Here is a 20,973-nt window from a genome sequence, read left to right as displayed (position 1 = left end):
CAAATGAGGACCCCTTCACCCAGGGATATCGAACATGACAATATCATGCAAATTGTCGCCACGATGGCCCTATCAGTATGTGTCGACCAATGTACGCACCTGTAACCCTAATCGCTGATCCATTCTGGTGCCGTTACAGATAGCCGCCATTGTCTGTGTTTCTTCTTTCTGATTGCGAACTCGACATTCAAACTGCAGTTTGAGATGTCAGTGCTTCGCTGTAAGAGGAGACGTTTTATTGTGATTATGGCGTTAACTACTTTGCTGCCATTCCTGTTCGGCGATTATGCTATCTGTCACATCTTCGCCATTTTCTCTCTGGACTTCCGGCCTCCTTATCCAAGCCCAGCAGCTTCGCTGACCTGAGCAAGATCGCGACCACTTTTGGCGAGCTTGGTCCTCTCACTATGAGTCTGTGTGCGATACTGCCTTCTGGTGGCTGATTACCAGGCAGGCTATGCTCCATCGTCTTGACAATCTACGGCGCCTTAGTTACATATCGCGCCATTTGGTCCTACCGCAAGACTCGTGGCAGAGCTGCAAGTATTGAAATATTATCCCGTAACGCCGGAATCATTCTCGACGACCAGCATGACGAATTTTTGGTCCCACGATACTACGATCTGTCCAGTCAATAACCCGAGCCCCATTATTGGACCGGTGACAGGTATTTCGGTTACTCTAGGCTGCGAAGTGCTACGTTCAACCGCAGGTGCTTCGTAGCTTATTGGCTTTTGTGCCGCCCTGTACTCTTGGTGCTAGACGTGGCATTAGCGGTCCCAGCGGCTTACAATCTTTCGCAAGCATCATCGAGTCTGGTTGGCGTATGGGTGAGTCTGGACAAAGCATGGTATCATAGCTACTGCTCGGATGCTGTAGTCATCTACTTACGGCGAGTTCTCTAGGCTTTGGGGATGGTTATGTTGAACGCTGCTCTCTTGGGAAGCTTGGCGTTGTCCAGAGATCTGCAAAGAATCCAGCATCATCTGATTATCACGCCTTCTCAGCCGACAGCGCCGCACATGCTGACCACGTACATTGTTCTGCTGAGCTGCAGCGTCGATATCTGTCAGATGGGTGTCGTGCTATGGGATCTAGTAAGATGGTTCCGGGTTTGGCCTGCGCTTGGTGATGCATTTGGCGGTGACGTCTTTCCAATCGATGAGAGCACCAGGCACGTCTGGGGTATGGCTGTAGCAATCATCATGCCGATGGTCGCGTGAGTCTAAACTTGTTGACATTCTTGTGTAGATTGGCTGATGAGGAGTATAGGTTCGCGGTGGCTATCATGGTTCTTCTTGAGTCCTTGACGCAATATTGCTTGAGCGCATTTAAATGGCCTATGGACGAACCCAGAAGATTTTAGCAAAAGTCGGCTATGGCATGAACGAGACTGCATTGTGAATACAGTCATCAGTTTGTCCTTCCGATACAGAAGTACAACGAATATTTCAATGTTATCCAAGAAATGTGTCACACATGGCACAGACCTATATGGCACACTGGGAGCGCTTTAAAGCTAACATAATGTGCAGCTATTGTCTATTGTTCGAGGAGCAGGATCAGGTGAGAGCAGATAAGACAATTGAAGTACAGCCTGACCAAGGAAAGTCAGCAGTAGCTACCAAGTACCGGCCGAGCTTTGGCTTGTTACGGCCACCAGATATGGGGCCCAGCTCAGACTTGAGGCGCTCGTCTTGACTGGTGTGCAGTAGACCTCGCAGAAAGCGAAGGCAAAAACGTATCGTGATGGTTTCCGCAGTACCTGACTAGATCTACCCCGCTATGCGTAGCTAGTGGCGTTCTGCGATAGCAGTCTTAGCAGACCTCAGCCAGCCACAAACAGTGGAAAGGTCTTCGTTGAGCGCAACGTGTTCAGCTCGACCGAGCATAAAGATGGGCTGTGCAGCCAGCTCGCAAGAGCGAGCTATCCTTCTCATTCTGTGAATTTCCAACGAGACACACTGCACCTCTGACATTCAGTAAAGCGTTGGCTCAAAGAAAATTCGGCCCGAAAGCGGACAGCGTCCTCTCCGAATCATGGGAAGCCTTTCACAAACCTGCAAAGAAGTCACGATCCAGCTAGAAGATGGTAGCAGGCCATTTCAATTCCAATGCCATCTGAATGCTCAGTGCATGAAACTCGACGGAACATGGAAAAGCAGCACCTTTGACTTGAACATTCTTCGTGAGGTGGCCTTTCATGTTGCTTCTATGCGGCACTAACATTCAAAAGTGGACAACTATGGCGGCAAATTCGCAGTTGGTAAGGTACGAATGTCAGAACTTCCGATTTGGACATGCTTTTTCTGACAGTTGTGCAGAAAGAAAATGGTTTCAGTCGCACTGCCTACAACATTAGACTTGAGACTACTCCCACGGCCAAAGATGCGCAGGGTAAAGAAATCCCAGGGAAAATGCTCCTGAAAGCTTCCCTCAACAATGGCTGGGGAAATACTCTTGAAGATGAGATCGATCTTGAAGTCTTGCTCGCAAATATGAACGGCGTCTTGACAACCAGGTTCAATTATGAAGCCCTTATGCGACAAGAGGGAGATTGTGCGGAGTTTCTGGAGAATGTGAGAAATATTCGGCTCGGCGAGCAGGCGAAGCTGGGACCTGTGAATATTTTCCAGCCTCAGACTCCAGCGGATCAGCAGCATGAGCTTATTGCCGAAGTCAAGAATGAGGATGGCTCGTGGGTGGAACGCCGAGTGGAACTTGATGATTACTGTAAGTCATGCTTTCTGGTGCAGCGCGCTGCACTCTCATCAAAAGGTGAAGTTGGAGCAGTACACAGCCAAAGTTACTGACGACCGGTCAAAATTAGTGGGTAACCGCAATGGCTACATCGTTCGTAATGACAAGAACTTCTCGAAGACATGCGGGAACATGCAGCTCTCGTACTGGGACAGCAAGAAGCAGCGCGTCAATAAAGACGGCCAACCTTTAGTCCTGAAGCGTACTCAGAACCTACCTCCGGGCATAGTGACTCCCGCGGAACATGATCTGATCGATATCGATCCAAGAGATTGGGTCATCAAACCGACCAACTGGTCCGGCCCCGACTACAATGGTCCTTGGGATCCACCAAGCCAGCCTTACCCACCTTCCCTGCCAACAACCGTATGCCTTGAATGCGATGCACGAACTCGCTCGCAACCGTCTTCAAGACACAACAAAATCCTACTTTCGGCAATCATCATGCCCACCAAAGGACAATTCGCAGAAGCCACCCTTCCAATCATCATCGGCGTCCCAGAGAAACACACCGAGATGGCGGCCACAGAACTCCAAAAGACCCTCGATGAGAACCCTGGAGCGCGTGTAGAATGGGCGGACGACCCGAACAAGGAAGGCCTGACGAAGTTCTACGTCTTTTTGGGTGTTAAAGAGCATGGCGGAGAAGGTATTTTCTTCCAAACCACCACAATGGAGGCGCGAGCAAGTATTCAGCATTATGTTCAGGATAAACACGTCAGTCGTTTTCAACATGTTGCATACGACGTCTTCACAGCCGAGATTCATGGCGTCAAGGCGCCATTCTACGCTGGAGTTGGTGCGAGCATAGACCTGATTCAGGCGGAAGCCAGTATCTTTGACCTGACTCTAGGCCTTGGCGTCGAAAGCGGAATTGGCGTCTTGGACGAGACGGCTGAGATCGAGTTTCTGGGTTGTGGAATCCTGATCGGAAGAAAGGTTGGAATCAGTGTATTCGGAAATGTGTTTGATGTGAATCTTGGGCGGCTTTTTGGATTCTGAGCGCCGATTGCCAGAATGAGTTACGCTAAGTACAAGCAGATTTCTTTGGCGTAGGCCATTATGGAAGGAGTTTCCGGCTCGCAAAGGTGGATTGCAACAGAAAACCGTACCATTGGATGCCCGGCATGGCGTAGTGAGTTCAGTTCGTTGAGTTCAGTCAATGGAAACACTTCATTATCCAGAGCTTACGTGAAGTCGAACGGACGAAGAAATGGACAGACCACTTTGCAGCTACGCGATGAAGATGGGGCTGTTGTGGGCTTGAAGCTGGGGGTTGCAGATTCGTATTTATCATGATCATTTCGACAATTTGTAAAGTAGTCAAATGTTGTATTGGATCAGGTTTCATACCGCTCGGCGCCAGAGCTCACCAAAACAACATGTATATTGCAGCCACTCACTGACGATACCTATGCCTCTTACTTACGTCGAAACACATTGCGCCTTCTCCTGAATCCAAGCTGGTCAGGCACTCCAACGTCAATTCCAAATCGCCTTTCTTCCTCCTGCTTATCTGTCATCATGCCTTCCAAACCATTCGAGCCTGCCTTTCTGGATTTTGACCACCATCCGAGACTTGGAAACCAGCCATCGAACACCCGGGCGACCTCTGCGCTGTTCATCTGTAGCGCATTTGGTGGAATCAGTGGCGGAGAACCAGCGGAGCCACAGAGATCTGATCCAGCAAGGAACGCCATTGTGCTTGCAATGGACGTCGGCTTACGAGGCAGGGTTTCTCGCAAATCTGCAAGCCAAAATGCGAAGCTACCCATAATGATCATAGATGCGAGCACAACCTGCAGAATCATCTTAGACACGAAGTTGACATGCAGACGAGAACTGAGAACTTCTAGTCTTCCCGTCGCGATGGGATGGTCTTGGGGATTTGAAAGGCTTTGCCGAAAGTTCGCGTCGATGACGAGGGTTATGTACTTGTTGTAGAGCTTCTGAGTCGCTCGAATCAAGTTGTCTTGATTGGCCTTACCTCGCAATTCTTCATAAGGCACGCCATCTGGTCCGTTGACGATGTTGTCCGCAAAGCTGTCGATCCAATCGCTAAACTCACCGCGGCCGGCGCTGAACGCACTCAAATTCCCGCGGCCGCCTCCGTAGTCGTAGACTCCGATGTACGTCTGCACACGGTAAGGGAAGGCATCAAAACCTTCTGTACCATTGGCGAGGAACCGAGATTGTCCTGGCTTGGGTCGCGGAGCGCTCGCGCCAATGAGAGCTGGAGTGTTGGTCTGGTTCCCGTGATATGTTACGCTGAGTTGGACCTCTTCCACTTTCTGCGTACACAGAAGCGCCGTAGTTATGTCTTGATCGCGTCGCTTACCAAACTCCCCGATTATGACACCAATCGAGGGGCAACCCATCATGTTATCTGGACCCCACGAGGGCTCTCCATACTCCAACATTTTCTCCGTCACGTTATAGGCCGAAGATTCCGTGAACACTGTGCGATCGAAGAAAGGACCAAGATGCAGGTCTAACAGTTTTCCAGTCCACTCACGCTTTTTACTCAGAATCATGCTGTAGCTGACTTCAAAATACGCATTTGTGCCATTTCTCCCGCCCTTTTGACAGAGACCTTTCAAGGGAAAGCTAATGTTGATGAAGTTTTGCGGGCTGTTGTCAGCAAAGACTGCGGTACTGATATTTTCCTCGCTGACCGGCTCACATTCCAGATAAGGTCGCAATGCATTGATCTTGAACGTATAGTCGAAAGAAGATGAGCCGGTCACGTAGGCTGGAAGTTCGCCGCTCATGGTGACCTCGGTCCCAAGAGCAGGCAAAACGTGATCGTTCCACACGAGTGGCGCGGTTGTTGCGCCGCCCTTTTGTATCATGTCCAGAGTTACAGCGGCTCCGCTGTCGCCAACTTGAGAGCTATTATGCCACGTGGCATTCCATATGTGCGCCAAAGGGACCTGTACCGCTCGGCTGAGCACCACATTCCGATCAACAACCCACAAACCTGAACTGATGACTGTCAGGAAGCCTCCAAGAATGCCTGCAGAGTTTGACAGCGCCGATGCCCAATGATTCACCCGCAATGACTTGTACAAAGCCAGCAGTGGATAGCTCCCCAAGATGTGAAAGTATGTCTTCTCTGGCTTCATACAAGGTTTTAAGAAGGATTTCCTGTACGACATAGGCCGTCACATTGCCGAGCTGCCCACTGCGGCTCAGATTTTGAATCGTGAAAGCCTCCTGGCTAGAGTCCGTGGTGACTATTGCTTTGTTCATGGAGTAGCCAGGCTGGCACAAGATTGCTGCAGTCTCCCCGAACTTCATGTCCAGTCGCACTTTGGTATAGCGATCTAGATTGCCAGCGATGGGCAGGTACGTCACATTGCTCACAATCAAAGCAATGCCGTCTTTGGAGTACTCGATGTTGTGTGTGCCGGAGCAGTTGAAGTGCAAGAGGTAAAATTCCGTTCTAGTTTGCTCACACTTGGTACTATTATCCCAGCACGTAGGGAACGAGTTGAGGTTGAGCTCATTAGTTGCACAAGATGGCGTGGTCAGAAACGCTGTTCGAGTGCTTGTTCCATTCTGATACTTCCTGAAATCGATGTCGGCAATTTCGCAAGTGAACTCTGCGCGAAAGACATCGACTTCGGCCGCAATGCTTTGGAAGGTCTCATTTGGAGCGGGGGTGAAGATCTCGTGAACGAAGTCGTCCTGTGTGCCCTTGGGTGCCCGAACGTCGCCATCTAGTATGCCTAGGTATTGGAATACTGGAGTTGCGCCAAAGTTGGAGCTGATGTCATAGAACGGCCTCCACATCTCACTCGCGTTGAACGTGTTGGTCATTTGGACCGAGACTCCGTGGCTCGTGGTGACTGGTGAAAGGACAAGCAGACCAGTCGATAGCAGAGCCATAAGTTTCAGTAACGTGAAACCGGCGACCGAGCAAAAGACAGGCCAACGCATGGATCGCAAAGCTTGGATGAGGGTTGCCAAATTGATCGGTCCAATGTAATCGAGGAGCAAGCTTCTCTCTGCAGTTGCTGGCCCGCGTTGGAGCTCTTTCCAGGGCTGCAGTATCTTGCAGTAGTAGTCAACCTGTCGCCAGAGACTGACAACGATGACCATGACAGCGGTCGGACCATATGTCCAAGCATAGTGGTTCTGGATATAGGAAACCTGAAATCCATCCTGACTTCTGTTGGCTAGCCAGAGGATGATGAGGGATGCAGCGAGAGCCACAAACAAAGCTGCAAAGGATATCAAGGTCGTCTTCCGCAGCCAAAATGATGACCAATATTCCATCTCGATGGATTGTCGAGAGCTGTGAGACGGCGCGTCCCTTTTGAGGAGGAGGTCGCGAACGCCGACGGACGGATGATGTGCTTTGTCTTGCTCACGGGCTAGCACAGGCTGGCCTGGTAGGGGTCGGCGAGGAATGGCATGCTGCGGTTCCCGGCCGGCACTGGCTTTGAGCAGACCATCACTCTCTGCTGAAGTAGAAACCATCGCAGGGAGACGCTGTTGAGTCTTGGAAGATGCGTATCGGAAGCGCCTTTTCGAAGGGCCTCCACTGCGGCGGGATCATTCGTCTATTTGTGTACTGCCGGAGCATGATCTGAGTGATCTTCCTGTGGCTTGGAGCCTCGCCGCAGTACCGCCAATCGCAAGCTGCGCATTTGCGCATCGCTACACAGCTGGCCACGGATGCGCCTCGATGCCCGTTCGGGTCTAGCACCTCCACCGGAGGGTGTTTATGCTGCAACATCATAGTCCAACAAGTCGTGCAAAACTGACCCGAAGAATAAGAAATTTGGACATATTGTATGATTGTGGGTAAGTTCCATCGCGCCCGTATATCATTGCTCAAATGTGATCCTGGAGTAGAGACTGATCGATCGTGTATACTCAGCCTTGCGAACTCAGCTGCGCACTTGGCATGCAGCGCCAGTGCCACGGCAGAGATGAAACGAGTTGTCTTCCTGAAGACCTGTGGAGGACGTGAATTTACTGGCGCATGGCATATTGAGTGCGACTGGTTGAGTTCAGTGAACGGAACCGCTTAATTATCCAATGATCATGTGAACCCGATTGCACGCAGAAGTGTACAGAAGTACTTCGCAGTCGCGCAGAAGATGGGGCTGGCGAGGGACTGAAAGTCTGAGCTAGTCTCGCTCCAGTAGGTCTATCACATGTCCTAGTGTATCAGCATATGTCGCAGCGTTGTGCCACGGGCCCAAGCGTCTGAGTACGGCGGCCATTGCGAAGCTCGCAGCGCTACATCGCTCGGGAGTAATGTCACAGGTTGCACTCGTCCATTCCTGCTCAGTGTAGCATTTGGCCTTTCGCACGGAGTTGAACTCGGAGAATGTGTCCTCGAGCTTCCACGATTGAGCATTCGCAGTGACCGGGGCATAGGAAGAGTAAACCGCCAAGAGAAGGCCCGCGTGCCATGATGAGCGGGCGACGTGCATACCGGGAACATCTGAGAGACGGAAGCGTTCTAGTAGTAGCTGAATGCAGAGTGCGTGACTCGCAGCTCGCCGAGCATCTGCTGTACTGGCCCATTCTTTAACCGTTTGCTTGTCTTGAGTGCTTGCAGCTTGCGCGCCTTCCCTACCGCAGGCTCTCTCGAACAGGTCCATGTCGCATAACATGTGTATGAAGCATGAATGACACAGCATCAGTACCGAAAGTTTATTGGCGCTGTCAGCTGTCAGTAGCTGAATAGAGTCGTCGAACCATGTGCAAAGCATGGCGAGAAGTGCTTGAGTCATTTGCAAGCTCACTTCTGCGAACGGCGTTGCTCGCGCCTGACCCGCTTCTGCAATGAAGGCTTCGATTACTGCACACAAAGAGAATGGTACTAGCAAAGACACGGGTACGTTGCGAGAGGACGCAGCAGTCCATTCAGCCGGCGTCTTTGCCAGATACAGAGCATCTGGCGCTGCTGTCTGCAATTTCAAAGAATCGCTCCTGAACGTGGATGGCGCATGTAGAATGGCAGAAATCTCACCATTGTGAATCTGAATGGCATTTCGAAGCCGAATGACCGTCTGCAATTGTATCCATTTGCTCCAGTCTTGCTCTGGGTCGAGACCCGGGGACATCGACAGCTCCGTGGCACGGGAGTGCAGCATGAGTTTCTCCGATGCCAGAACGCCAAACCCAAGCGGGCCATGGTAAAGCTGAGAGAGCATCAAGTCCGTGGTCTTTCCAGAAAGCAGTGCATATGTCTGCCCAATGGCCGCCGCCTGCAGTATCGGTAGAGTCTGCTCGATCGATACTACTTCGCTTGGCTGCGATGATATGAGAATAGCTTTGTTGATCGCGGTCAACAGTCGTTCCGCGTGGTACAGCGCATCTGGCGACCCTTCAGCTAAAGCGCTAAGCGAGCAAATGGAAAGCAAGAGCAGTGGGTTGGTTTGAGCAGGACGAAACGTTGGCAGATGTACAATGGGGATGATGTGCCAAAGCTGAGTGCAGAACATGCGAATACAGCGATTGAGAAAGCCCGTGGATGGAAGCGTAACATCGGGAAGTTGTTTTCGCAAACTACCAGCAAGGGCATCTCGAGAGATCTCGTCCTCTCGACCCGGCATGAGTGTTGTTTGACTCGTGAAGGGTCTTGATGACGGTTGCAGGTCTACGGAGCGCTTGTTGAACCAGCGCTGTGGTATTTCGATCGGCGGACGCTGTGGACCGCCCGACATGTGCCCCGAATGCTGGTCATCAGGTGGGCGCAAGGGCAACCAGGGATTTCCAGGGCATGCATTAAACAGATCATATGTGCCGAGGTCTTCCATGGAGAAGTCTGGATCGAGAGCGAGCGAGTCGTCTCACTGCCATCCCAATTCAGGAAGGTCCTTATGTTGAAGGTCCACGTCGATAACATCTCCGGCTTGTGTTGGGAGATCAGAACCTAGCAACGGATCCGCCATCGACCTCGTGTCTATGGTGGCGGCATCGACAGCCTGCGTCAGGTCCATCGTCGTGTCCGTGTCCCTTGCCGGAGGTGACGCAGCCTCCGCGCTGGAATGGCACGTTCGCATGTGACGGCGCCATGTGTCGCGGCGAGCAAAGGTGGCCTCGCACTCCCCGCACGCAAACGGCCGCTCTCCGGTATGAGTGCGGACGTGCCGCTCATAGTGTTCTAGGCGCGAGTATCGTTTGGCACAAAAGGGGCACGGCCGGTCCGTTCGCGTGCGCATAGTGGCTGCACAGAGACATGTTGTTGTTCAGAAGCGTGATGTGGGACGTGAAAGTGGGGCGAGAATGTGGAGAGAAGTAGGATTCGATTCGATGATTGTTGTCCGCTCTGGTCTCGGCCCTTCCCGGCCCCGTCGAGTGCGAGCCGGCCGAGTGAGGAGGCCCATATCGGCCACCTCGCCACTACGTCACTTTCGCTTGATTCTCAGTTTATTTAGTTACTATTGTCGCACTTCTACCTCTACTAATTTAACTACTATAATAATAATAATAATAATCGCTATAGTATTAGGTAACTAGCTATTATACGCTCTTAATAATAGCGTCGCTAATCTATATTAGCGCTACTACTACTACCTACGACTATTTCCGCGATACGTATACGATTACTTCTATACTATAGCTACTAATAGCGATAGCAATAGTACTATAGTTTTATATATAGAGTTTATTTTCTACTATTTATAATTATTTATAACTTTACTAATACTTTATAGTATACTCTCTACTATATCTAGCGCTCTTATTAATAATACGTAGCTATAGGATAGTAATTAGACTAATAGTAATAATAGTACTATTTCTAAATATATAAAATCTATTATAATTTAAAATTCTATAAATACTATATCTCTCTATTTAATAGTTAGGCTTTAAGTAAGTAGTATTTTAAGCTTTAGGAATTCTTAGTAGAAAGTATTCCTTTATAGGCTTATAGTAGATAGAAACCTAAACCTTTCTAACTATTTATTTTAAGAAGTTTTACTTTACTTTATTCTACTATATCTAGATAGGTTAGACCTCTAAATTTAATAGGTTATAAGCCTAGGTTTATATCGTAGCTAGAAAGCTAGAAGCTAAAGAATATAATAGTAAGTACTTCTAGTAAGAGTTAAAGTACTCTAGTAAGAGACTTAAAAGTAATAGTAGAATTTAAAGCTATAAAAGAGTTAGAAGTAAAAGGAGTAGTCTTATAAGTATAAACTAGATAGTAGAAAGAATAGTATATATAGATAGATAGGATATCTAATATATATTAGTTCTAAGTAGAAGGATATACTATATAGCTATATAAAGATAGAGAATAAACTCTATAAAGTACTTAAGCTAGGTACTTAGTAAATAAAAGTTATAGTCTAATAATACTAGGAGTTAGTCTAGTATTTCTCTACTACTAGAAAGTAGAAGAAGATAAAGTTAGAAGAGTAGTTAGGCTATTAGAAAGAGAGAGAGTCTTCTAAAGATAGCTATATAAATAGAACTTACTATCTATTTAAAGAAAGATTTTATAAGACTAGAGAATTAGTTTATACTAGGTAAGTTATATTTAAAAAAGATAGTTATAAAGTAAGTTCTAGAGAGACCTACTATTAGCTAATAATACTTTAGAGACTAACTAAACTTCTTACTATCTTTAGAATCTAAAGAAGGATTAGATAATTAGACTCTAGAAGCCTAGTTAAATAAACTAATATATTTAAAATTAAAAGGAGTTATAAACCTACCTTTATTATAAATATAGTAGTACTAGAAGATTCCTATACTAGAGAGTACTAGAGAGATATACTCCTTTAGCTATTAATATATATACTATATATAAGGCCTAGAGTATAATATCTATTCTAGAGCTATCTAGAAGATAGAGTTCTAGAAGCTTTAGCTAAAAGAGAGGAGTCTTAGTATAGTTAATCCTCTACTAGATAGTCTAGTATAAGAGAATTTCTACCTATATATATACTAAGAACTTAATATAAAGAAAGTCTAGTAAGAACTAAATACTAAGATATATAGGTTCTAGTTTACTATATAAAATAAATTTATTTCTTAGCTATAGTTAGAAAACTTAGTAATATATATACTTAAAGTTAACTCTTTAGAAAATAAGATAGGAATAAGATAAAATAAATAGTACTTTAGTAAAGAGGCTATATCTAGTACTCTCTAAGAAGAACTTAGAATAATAGTTTAGAAAGATAGCTATATTCCTTAAAAGAGAAGACTTATACTTAACTATTAAGACTTTAATATCTACTCTAATAACTAATAAAGTAAACTCTTAGTAATAAAGTAAACTATAAAGTAATCTACTAGATTTAGCTTTATATTAGTAAAGAGAATAAAGAAGTAGTATTAAAGAAAGAGATAGTAAAAGCTATCTAGTAAGAGCTAAAGAAGAAGTATAAGAATAATAAAGTATTAGGAAGAAAACTAGTATAGTAGTACTTTACCTTTTAAATAATAAGTTTATAGAGTATATTATAAGTATAGTCTAGCTTACTATTACTTAGAAAGAAAATAAGAGAAGCCTAGCTAGTAATAGTAGAAGTAGTTAAACCTAAGAATAGAATCTAAGTTCTACTTAGTAGCCTATCTAAATCTTAGTTATCTATTAGAGATACTATAGATACCTAACTATACTTATTATCTAATAATATCCTTTCTATTCTAAAAAAGAAAGAAGTAGAGATACTTAGATAACTTAAACTAGAGAGAGGATTAGAGTATTTAGCTTATACTATAAGAGCTATATAGAAATAATAATAAGAAAGAAAGAAAATAAATAACTTAGAGTTATTTAAAGCTAGATAGTATACTCTATATTAAAAGAAAAGATACTTACTATTAAGCTATTAGTATCTAGAACCTATAAGAAGTATAGTCTTAGCTTTTAGAGATATAAATAAAGTAAAAGCTTTTACTATAATAGAGGATAAAACTAAGAAAAGTAACTAGCTATTAAGAGATAAGTTATTAGAAAGAGTATTATAATATAAGATTCTATAGATACTATATCTCTCTATCTAATAGTTAGACTTTAGGTAAGTAGTATCTTAGGCTTTAGAAATTCTTAGTAGAAAGTATTTCTTTATAAGCTTATAATAGATAGAAACCTAAGCCTTTCTAACTACTTATTATAAAGAGTTTTACTTTGCTTTATTCCGCTATATCTAGATAGGTTAGACCTCTAAATTTAATATCTACTAAGAATTTCTAAAGCTTAAAGTACTACTTATTTAAAGCCTAACTATTAAATAGAAAGATATAGTATCTATAGAATCTTAAATTATAATAGTATATATATTTAAAGCGCTACTAAATACTTTCGAGGTTTAGATACTTTACTATACTATAGATATAATTACTATATATAATATATATTAGTAGTAATTACTTTATAATTAGAAAGTAATTATAGAAGTATAAACTATTCGATTAGATTAAATCTATTTCTTATATATATATATAGATTCTACTTACTAAGTAACTCTACTATAGACTTATCTAACTTAATAGATAATATATAAGTAATCTTTTTCTTTATAGCTATATATTATTTAGTAAGTAACTTCTTAATAAATCCTAGCTTTATATATATTTAGCGATATATTCGTTTACTAATATAGAAGCTATTAAGTTTAAGAATATATACTACTACTATATCTATTAAGTATAGAAAGTAGAAAGTATATCTAATCTATATATTTAGAGCTTCTCGATTACTTAGAAGATTCTAAGCTATATTATAAGTACTATTATAAATACTCTACGAGTATAAGAAATATTATAGCGTACGAGGTAATATCGTAATATCGTAATTATTATATAGTTCGGCGAGGATTATAGTATATATAGTATTCTCTAATACTATATAGATAATTAAATTATAATAGAGCAATAAGTTAATAGTATAGCGAGGTATTCTGCGAGCGTGCGGCGATTAGAGGGCGTAGAATAGGCGATTATAGGCGTGTTGTAGTAATTGTTTACACGATTTTGAGATGACGCAAAAGCGGAATTTACGTAGTGGCGAGGTGGCCGGTTTGGCGCCCCGTCGCCGAGGTCTGCTCCCGCTCCACAGCTCTGCTGCTCTGCTCTTCCGATCTGCTCCATGACCTGTCAATTAGGACAAACACCTCCTCCCTGGCTGACAACCCAAACCCATGGCGGCGCAGACATTTTCGTGCTGAATGGAATCATCTACACTCTCATCTTACCCCACATTACTCCCGCCGTAGAGCGGCGTTCACCGTTTCATCAGCGAGAGAAGGAGGATAACGATCATGTGAACAGGTACAGCCCTACGCCTAAAACTTTGAGCCAGATGCTCCTCCACCATGCGAGTCTGACCGTCTCGGGTGTTAGTGCTCGCTCGGTACGTGTGGCCAGACCACTCACTTTGCGAATTTCATCGTGTTCCGCAGCGATCCCAGCCCGTCTGCAGATACTTCGACAACGTCTCCATTTCCTAGGAACGACTTTGGACTCTGAAATGCGCCCACCCCGGCTGCCGTCCCTGTCACGACTGCCGTTCCAGCAGGGATAGTCGTGCCTAGAGCCATTGGTTAGCAGCGCCATGTGGTCAAGAATTGCTGTTACCGACCTTGGCTCATATGATTGAGCACTTGTGCTGGCGTGAACATCATGTCAGTTGCAAGCTCCACGTCTTGCACAACCTTGCCATTCACTTTGGTCCGCAGTCTCCTGCCTGCTGCGGTCTTGGCGTACGTGTCTGCGCTGACGAGTACGGGCCCGATGGGGGCGAACTTGTCGAATGCTTTGGCATAAAAGAACTGCCCGCCGCTATTGTTCGGTAATTGGAAGAAACGGCACGACAAGTCATTGCCGACAGTGTAGCCGAGGATGTTATTGTCCGCTTCCGCTGGCGTGATGTTCTTGCACTCTCGCGATGTCACAAACACGAGCTCGCCTTCAAAGTCAAGAAGACTTGTGGCACAAAACTCATTTACTGTGATTGCCTCATCAGGATCCGCGAGTGATGCTGCAGGCTTTGTCCACAATGGCGGATACTTGGGCACAGTGAGCTGAACGTCACGAGGTTAGCACTTGCCAACAGAATAATGGCCCTGGATTCAGACTTACCTTGGCTTCTGCAGCGTGCGATCGATAATTCAGTCCGACGCAGTAAATTGGGACTTCCGTGGACGGGAGTGGGGCAAGCAGCTAATCCAGCTTCAGTCAGTGTCCTTTCCAGAAGCATAAATACGCCAAAGACGAATACCTTGGCAATGGTATGTTTTCCAGTAGCTGCCCCGGTCTGTACATCTTCGATCGAGCTATATGCTGCCACCACAGTGCCGATACTGAGTGGTTCAACTATGCCGCTCTTGCTGTTTGTTTCGATGGGAGCAAAGTAGGACTGTCTATCCTCAGCTGACCGGAACTTGATCAGTGCCTCGAATTTGGCCATTATGCTTTGTCGTAAGTATTGCTTCTTCTGCGCTGCGCTTAGATTCAACCGAGATGCGGCGGTAGCCAGAAGCTGATGTTCAGCGTCGTTGTCCGCGTCCCACTCGCCTGCTCCATGTGTCCCACTCCCCTTCTCCGTGCGTCCCACACCTGCCCAGACCCGACTGGTCCCATCTCGCCACAGATATTGCGGCTATGGCACATGCCTTATGCTCAGTTGCAGCGTCAACGATTCGTCAAGAGATCACTCCGCTCCGACATTGTGTCAAGACAAAAGACTGTCCTCATCACCGGATGCAGCAGTGGAATCGGTCGAGCACTTGCCCTGGAATTTGCTCAGAGGGGCTTCAATGTCATCGCAACAGTCAGGAATGCCGAATCAATCGAAGAACTGCCAACCCGGCACAAGAACATCACCCCGCTGTTCGTGAATGTCCAAAAGCCAAAATCCATCACTGCGTTGAAAGACGAGGTCAAGAAGCTTACGAACGGCCGAATAGATTTCCTCGTCAATAATGCCGGCGTGCATTATGCATCAACAGCCCTCGATCTCAAACCGGAGAGAGTACGTGAGGTCTTCGAGGTCAATCTTATCGCAGTCATGCAGATGTGCCAGGCTTTCGCGGACTTTTTGATGGCTGCCAAAGGGGTCATTGTTCAAATCGGAAGTGTTACTCGTGCTGTTCCCATGATTTGGCAAGGACCATATAACGCATCGAAGGCGGCGTTGAGTCAGTATACGAAGACTATGCGTCTGGTATGTATTGGCCTGCAGAAGCGGCAGTGAGTGAACGCATCGACTGATTTTCCGTCACAGGAATTGGAGCCATTCGGTGTCCGTGTGGTAGAGGTGGTCACGGGCTACGTTCAGAGCAAAATTCTGCGAAATGGTCTTCGGGCACCTTCGACATCCCTCTACTTGCCGATCAGAGGCCACATTGAAAATCTCAAGAATCAAGGCAACAGGAATGGCATGCATGCCGACGAGTACGCTCGGTTTGTTGTGGAACGAGTGACGAGGCCCAATCCGAGCAGAGAGATTTGGGCTGGTGCAAGAGCACAGACTTTGTGGTTTATTGTGACCTGGCTGCCACTTTGGATTCAGGTGAGCTATTCGTATCCGCTATCAAGATTGCTCATAACTGACTTTGTAATTCACCATAGGTTTTTATATGGAATAGAACTTTTGGATTGAATAGGCTACGCTCCGGGAACCTCAAGAGGAAGAATGTAATCTGATGAAGCGGAGTCTTTTTAAGACGGTGGTACTTTGCCTGTGACTTCGATTTAATGCGGGAACATCAGTGAGCCGCTACCTTCAATGGCGTAGAATAGAACAACAGAACTTGACGCCGGCATTTGAACTGCCTGAACATTGAGCGAATCAGCTGCCTGCAGTGCGAGAGCGAATGATAACTCCGAGGTAATTGCGGCAGTCGCGGCGAGTCCTCAATGGCGCACTGCCCGCCCGCTCGAACGCGTGCTTTACCACACGAGCGGGAAGTGGTGCCTTCAAGCTGTCTGGACCTCGAGGGACGCGGAAGAAGACCGCTCCGCTGGGCAACTTTCAAGAAACTTGTGGGACAAGCGTCCCACACAGTCCCACACATGTGTGCTACTGCAGACCACACATTTTCCATGGCGATCTACCTTTTGCGGAAACAGAAACAAGACAATCACTGCTCACGGCGTCAAGAACTCCACAAACACAGTAATGGGAGTTGATACCGTCGCTCTATCTTTTGTGCTCAACTTCGTCTCCAAGCTCCCTCGAAACGTGCGCGAAGCGATCGTTCCCGACATGTTGATCCCTAAAATCGTCAACAACCCGACAAAGGTCCAGCTCGAACGTCTCGAACACGTCTACTTCGAGCTCGCAGACTTGAAACAATTCGAAGAATTCGCCCACGACTTTGGCTTTGCTGTGGCAGCGAAAGCAGACGGGAAGATCTACTTCCGCGGCTACGGCAAGGATCCATATATCTATGTTGCTTCACAAGCTGCATCGGGAAAGCCAGCATTCAGAGGACCAGCATTCGTCGCTCAGAATCGAGAAGAGTTTGAGAAAGCAAAAGCATTGCCTGGAGCTGAGCACAAGATCTTGGGCAATGCCCCCGGCGGCGGTGAAATCGTCACATTCGCCCGCGCAGACGATACATTTTTCCACGTTATGTTCGGACAACAAGAGCGTGCCATCGATGCATCACAAGGAGTTCCTAGTGCGACTCATGTAGAGCTGGGACCTGCAAACACACCGTTCGAGAAACCACGCAAAGGGACATTCCAACGCTTCAACGATGGTCCTGCTCTCATTCACAAGATAGGTCACTTCGGCTACGTGCACCGCGACTTTGACTCAGAACTGAAATGGTACACGGATAATTTCAATTTCGTCCCTTCGGATATCCTACACCACTGGAACTTCTCAAACATCGATGTGATGACATTTATGCACTTGGACTTGGGCAAGCAGTACTCCGATCACCACGTCTTCTTCATGCAAAGAGCTCCCCCAGAGACAAAGAAGACATATCTCCACCATTCGTCGTACGAAGTGGAGGATTTTGACACGCAGTCGATTGGACATCAGTGGTTGGCTAAGAAGGGATGGAAGAGTGTGTGGGGTGTTGGAAGGCATGTGCTCGGGAGCCAGACTTTTGATTATTGGCAGGATCCGAGTGGGTTCAAGATTGAGCACTATGCTGATGGAGATTTGCTCAATGAAAATACGCCTACAAGGCGTGAGTTCATTGGGCCTCTCTCGATTTGGGGACCAGAGCTGCCTACGGATTTTGGAGATGATGGGACTTTGTTATTGATTTGATGGACAAATAGACTGTAGCATATTGGCAGCAGTGAAAATTATTTACCAGTTGTGACTCGCAGCCTACGAGATCTCCCACGTGCATGACGAGACGGATCGTGCGGTCGTACGGACACGTAACATGTCTGGTCCCAGCGTGATAATCATGTCCCGCGTTGCTCAACTCGACTTCACATCACCTCAGCGTCTGCCCGCACTGTCAGTGTTAAACCCCGCAGCCGAGAAGAATGGTCCCACACTCCGAAGCTGAGTCGGGCTCTCAGTCCCTTGTGATTCATCTGGTGGGTCTGCAAGATGTCGTATGGCGGACGCCACTATCCCACCATCGAAAGCCCTCGTGTGGGACGTCAAGCCGAGGGCCGAATGCTAGATCATAACAGACAACTAGCAGAAAAGTGCGCATCCCAGTAGGGATTTCGCAACGATTCACATTCATCCTGGAGTGAACGCTTATTTACTGCAGTCAGCATGGAAGCCGGACAAGTCGTGATCGTTGGAGCTGGACGGGCAGGGCTCACGCTAGGTCTTGCACTGGATCAGCAAGGGGCTCAGGTACAGTATCCTTGCTCATGGCAGAAGAAATTCTTCCGAGGTGAAGCTGACTGAGCTGAGAGTAGAGTCTCATTCTGGAAAAGGAGAAAGAAATCAAACAAGATCCTCGCGGCGTTGTCATAGCTGGCGACGCAGTCCGAATCCTCTACCAGTTTGGTCTCGGCCCAGATATGCCAAAGATTGGACACGAGCTCTTGGACATCAATTTTCATACCTCCTCTTTTACCAACCCGCCGTTTCATCAGTTGGATCTTAAGTCAGGTAACATGTCACAAGCCGTGCCAGGAGCCGTGTTGCAAGTCCAACCAAGTTTAGGTATCTGAAGTGTTCACGAATGTACAACAACGAAACCGCTGATCCGCTGATACAGAGCACGCGCTTCGAAAACGGATAGAAGCAAGCAAACTCTGCACGCTAAAAACAAGTTGTGAAGTCACGAGCATCAGACACAACGATGAGTCGGTCTCTGTAGAATACACAGATTCGGAAGGCTCAAAGCAGAAAGTGGAAGCTGCTTGGCTGGTAGGCGCCGATGGCAAGAGAGGAATCGTTCGAAAGAAGTTCCTAGAGCCCACAGCAGGAATCCGCCAAATTCATTCTGATTACCGATACGAGGGGACCTGGGTCGCCGCGAACTTGAAGATCACCCCTCCGACCCCCGAAACGCATCCGGACTTTCCTGGCTGGAACATTGGAATGACACCGGACGAAGTGTACGATCTCTTTTGGCCCAAAGGCTGGCATTTCTGTTCTCCTCCCGGGAAACCTGTCGCATGTGGTCGTTTCGGACCCCACGATCAACACTTTTGGCGACATGAGTTCCGACAGGATCAATGGGACGATGCGACGATGAATGCTGAAGAGCTTTTGTGGGAGAATTTGACGCCCATGATCACACGTCATCAAGACGCTGACGGCCGATCATTCGGAAGGGACATTATGTTCCCGCGTGACTGTATCGAGATCTTACGATGCAGGCCTTTCACATTCACGCACAAGGTCGTAAATCACTGGTACCATCGACGAGTCATCTTGATCGGAGACGCTGCTCACGTGTTCCCTCCTTTCGGGGGCCAAGGCATCGCGAGCGGTATCCGGGACGCTCACCAACTGGCCTGGAGGCTCCGTTTGCTCAACTTACAGAAAAGCAAATCAGCGTCTAAGCAAGAGAAGGTGTTGAGCGCATGGGCTGCTGAGCGAACTCAAAGCATCAAGACTGTTGCCAATTTCACCAAGATGAACGGCATACTCTGCAACCAAAAAGTCTCGTTCGCCTTCTATGCTCTGCAGTGGGTTGAATGGCTCTTGAGCGTATTTCTACGCTTGAAATTACCATACGATCCGCAAAAGGCGGCAGAGCGGACGGGATTGCAGGCAGTCGCGGGAGGCTTCTTCCTACCAGACCACGATGGAGGACAGAAGCTTCCACAGATCTATCTCGATTCCATCAACGGAAGAGAGATCCTGTCTGACAGCATTTTGAGAGCAGAAAAGACGCCCTTCCATCTGATCGCGCTTGTACACGGGAATCAAGACCTAGGCTACAGTCGCAAAGCATTCGAGGACATACTATCAGAATGCCAGATCCCGAAAGCCGTCCTCTCGGCTGCTTCCATGTCGATTGTGAGCACCAGTCTCTGCCAACCAGCGTCAATAGGCTCTTTTGCTGCTCCAACGGTACGCAAGTTCGCCCCCACGCCCCTCAGACGACTTTCGCCCAGACAAGCACGTCCTGGATATGAGATCGAAGCTTTCGGAACACGATTCGGCAATGACACCAAGTACATCATTGCTCGATCGGATCTCTTTACTTTTGCTACTTGCAAGGATATGAATGAACTACGAGTGTGTTTGCGACGTCTCGCTGAAGTTAGCTTGTAGCTCTGTATAGCGAGCACAGTGCCTTACCGAAGTTGGGGCATTCAAGATTCGAGCCTGAACACAGCAAACCTTCACGGATATTCTGTTCTTTCCGGGCGGCACAGATCTTACCTTTCGATGGCCTATCTTAAATCTTCCCATGACTTATCTCATGAGCCCACATGTCCGATGAGCCTACAAGGTCACCAAAGGTACCAAGATTGCAATGGCAACACATAGAAGATCATTTTTGAGTGGCATGATGCTAGACATGTACAGCCTCAGACATCGAACGCCATCAGGATCTGCTCCAACAAGCAACAGCTCGCAATAGTAGCAGTGGCGGCTGACTGTTCGCCAAGAGCTATTAATACCAGTCGCTGAGTAGCACACCCCAGCATGGTGTGTCGCACGAACTAGAACAAATCGAAGTCGATGAGTGGTCAAATCAGCTGCCAAGCGAACCTGCATGAGGTATAGGTACTTCGACCCCTAAAGCACTGTCCCGTGGTATAGTTCATCATGTGTTATATTCTTAACACCACTTCAGGGCTATGCTCAGCCTTATTGCATAAGACTTTGAG

At 47.0% G+C, this 20,973-nt stretch overlaps 7 protein-coding genes across 7 annotated transcripts; 4 read left to right on the top strand and 3 right to left on the bottom strand.

Moving 5' to 3' along the window:
* Positions 1 to 2,040: 2,040 nt before the first annotated feature.
* RHO25_010206 (uncharacterized protein) lies at positions 2,041 to 3,762 on the top strand (the record flags this gene model as incomplete). Its single annotated transcript, XM_023601722.2, has 4 exons — positions 2,041 to 2,188; positions 2,237 to 2,271; positions 2,325 to 2,733; positions 2,831 to 3,762. 4 exons carry the CDS (start codon positions 2,041 to 2,043, stop codon positions 3,760 to 3,762), a joined length of 1,524 nt encoding a protein of 507 aa, XP_023453436.1.
* Positions 3,763 to 4,181: 419 nt separating this feature from the next.
* On the bottom strand, positions 4,182 to 7,245 carry RHO25_010205 (uncharacterized protein; the record flags this gene model as incomplete). The annotated part of the gene is made up of 2 exons (XM_023601721.1): positions 4,182 to 5,652; positions 5,741 to 7,245. 2 exons carry the CDS (start codon positions 7,243 to 7,245, stop codon positions 4,182 to 4,184), a joined length of 2,976 nt encoding a protein of 991 aa, XP_023453437.1.
* A 656-nt stretch (positions 7,246 to 7,901) lies between these two features.
* RHO25_010204 (uncharacterized protein) lies at positions 7,902 to 9,542 on the bottom strand (the record flags this gene model as incomplete). The annotated part of the gene is made up of 1 exon (XM_023601720.1): positions 7,902 to 9,542. One exon carries the CDS (start codon positions 9,540 to 9,542, stop codon positions 7,902 to 7,904), a length of 1,641 nt encoding a protein of 546 aa, XP_023453438.1.
* Positions 9,543 to 14,004: 4,462 nt separating this feature from the next.
* RHO25_010203 (uncharacterized protein) lies at positions 14,005 to 15,154 on the bottom strand (the record flags this gene model as incomplete). Its single annotated transcript, XM_023601719.2, has 5 exons — positions 14,005 to 14,068; positions 14,122 to 14,275; positions 14,327 to 14,768; positions 14,827 to 14,907; positions 14,966 to 15,154. 5 exons carry the CDS (start codon positions 15,152 to 15,154, stop codon positions 14,005 to 14,007), a joined length of 930 nt encoding a protein of 309 aa, XP_023453439.2.
* A 201-nt stretch (positions 15,155 to 15,355) lies between these two features.
* RHO25_010202 (uncharacterized protein) lies at positions 15,356 to 16,392 on the top strand (the record flags this gene model as incomplete). The annotated part of the gene is made up of 3 exons (XM_023601718.1): positions 15,356 to 15,910; positions 15,971 to 16,258; positions 16,318 to 16,392. 3 exons carry the CDS (start codon positions 15,356 to 15,358, stop codon positions 16,390 to 16,392), a joined length of 918 nt encoding a protein of 305 aa, XP_023453440.1.
* Positions 16,393 to 16,867: 475 nt separating this feature from the next.
* RHO25_010201 (uncharacterized protein) lies at positions 16,868 to 17,977 on the top strand (the record flags this gene model as incomplete). The annotated part of the gene is made up of 1 exon (XM_023601717.2): positions 16,868 to 17,977. One exon carries the CDS (start codon positions 16,868 to 16,870, stop codon positions 17,975 to 17,977), a length of 1,110 nt encoding a protein of 369 aa, XP_023453634.1.
* A 468-nt stretch (positions 17,978 to 18,445) lies between these two features.
* On the top strand, positions 18,446 to 20,410 carry RHO25_010200 (uncharacterized protein; the record flags this gene model as incomplete). Its single annotated transcript, XM_065603261.1, has 3 exons — positions 18,446 to 18,529; positions 18,595 to 18,844; positions 18,900 to 20,410. The coding sequence occupies 3 exons, from the start codon at positions 18,446 to 18,448 to the stop codon at positions 20,408 to 20,410; spliced, it is 1,845 nt and encodes a 614-aa protein (XP_065459333.1).
* Positions 20,411 to 20,973: the final 563 nt, after the last annotated feature.

This window comes from Cercospora beticola, chromosome 6 (genome assembly GCF_033473495.1).
Source record: "Cercospora beticola chromosome 6, complete sequence".
In the NCBI taxonomy this organism is placed as follows: domain Eukaryota; kingdom Fungi; phylum Ascomycota; class Dothideomycetes; order Mycosphaerellales; family Mycosphaerellaceae; genus Cercospora; species Cercospora beticola.
This window is presented reverse-complemented; position numbering and strand designations above follow the sequence as displayed.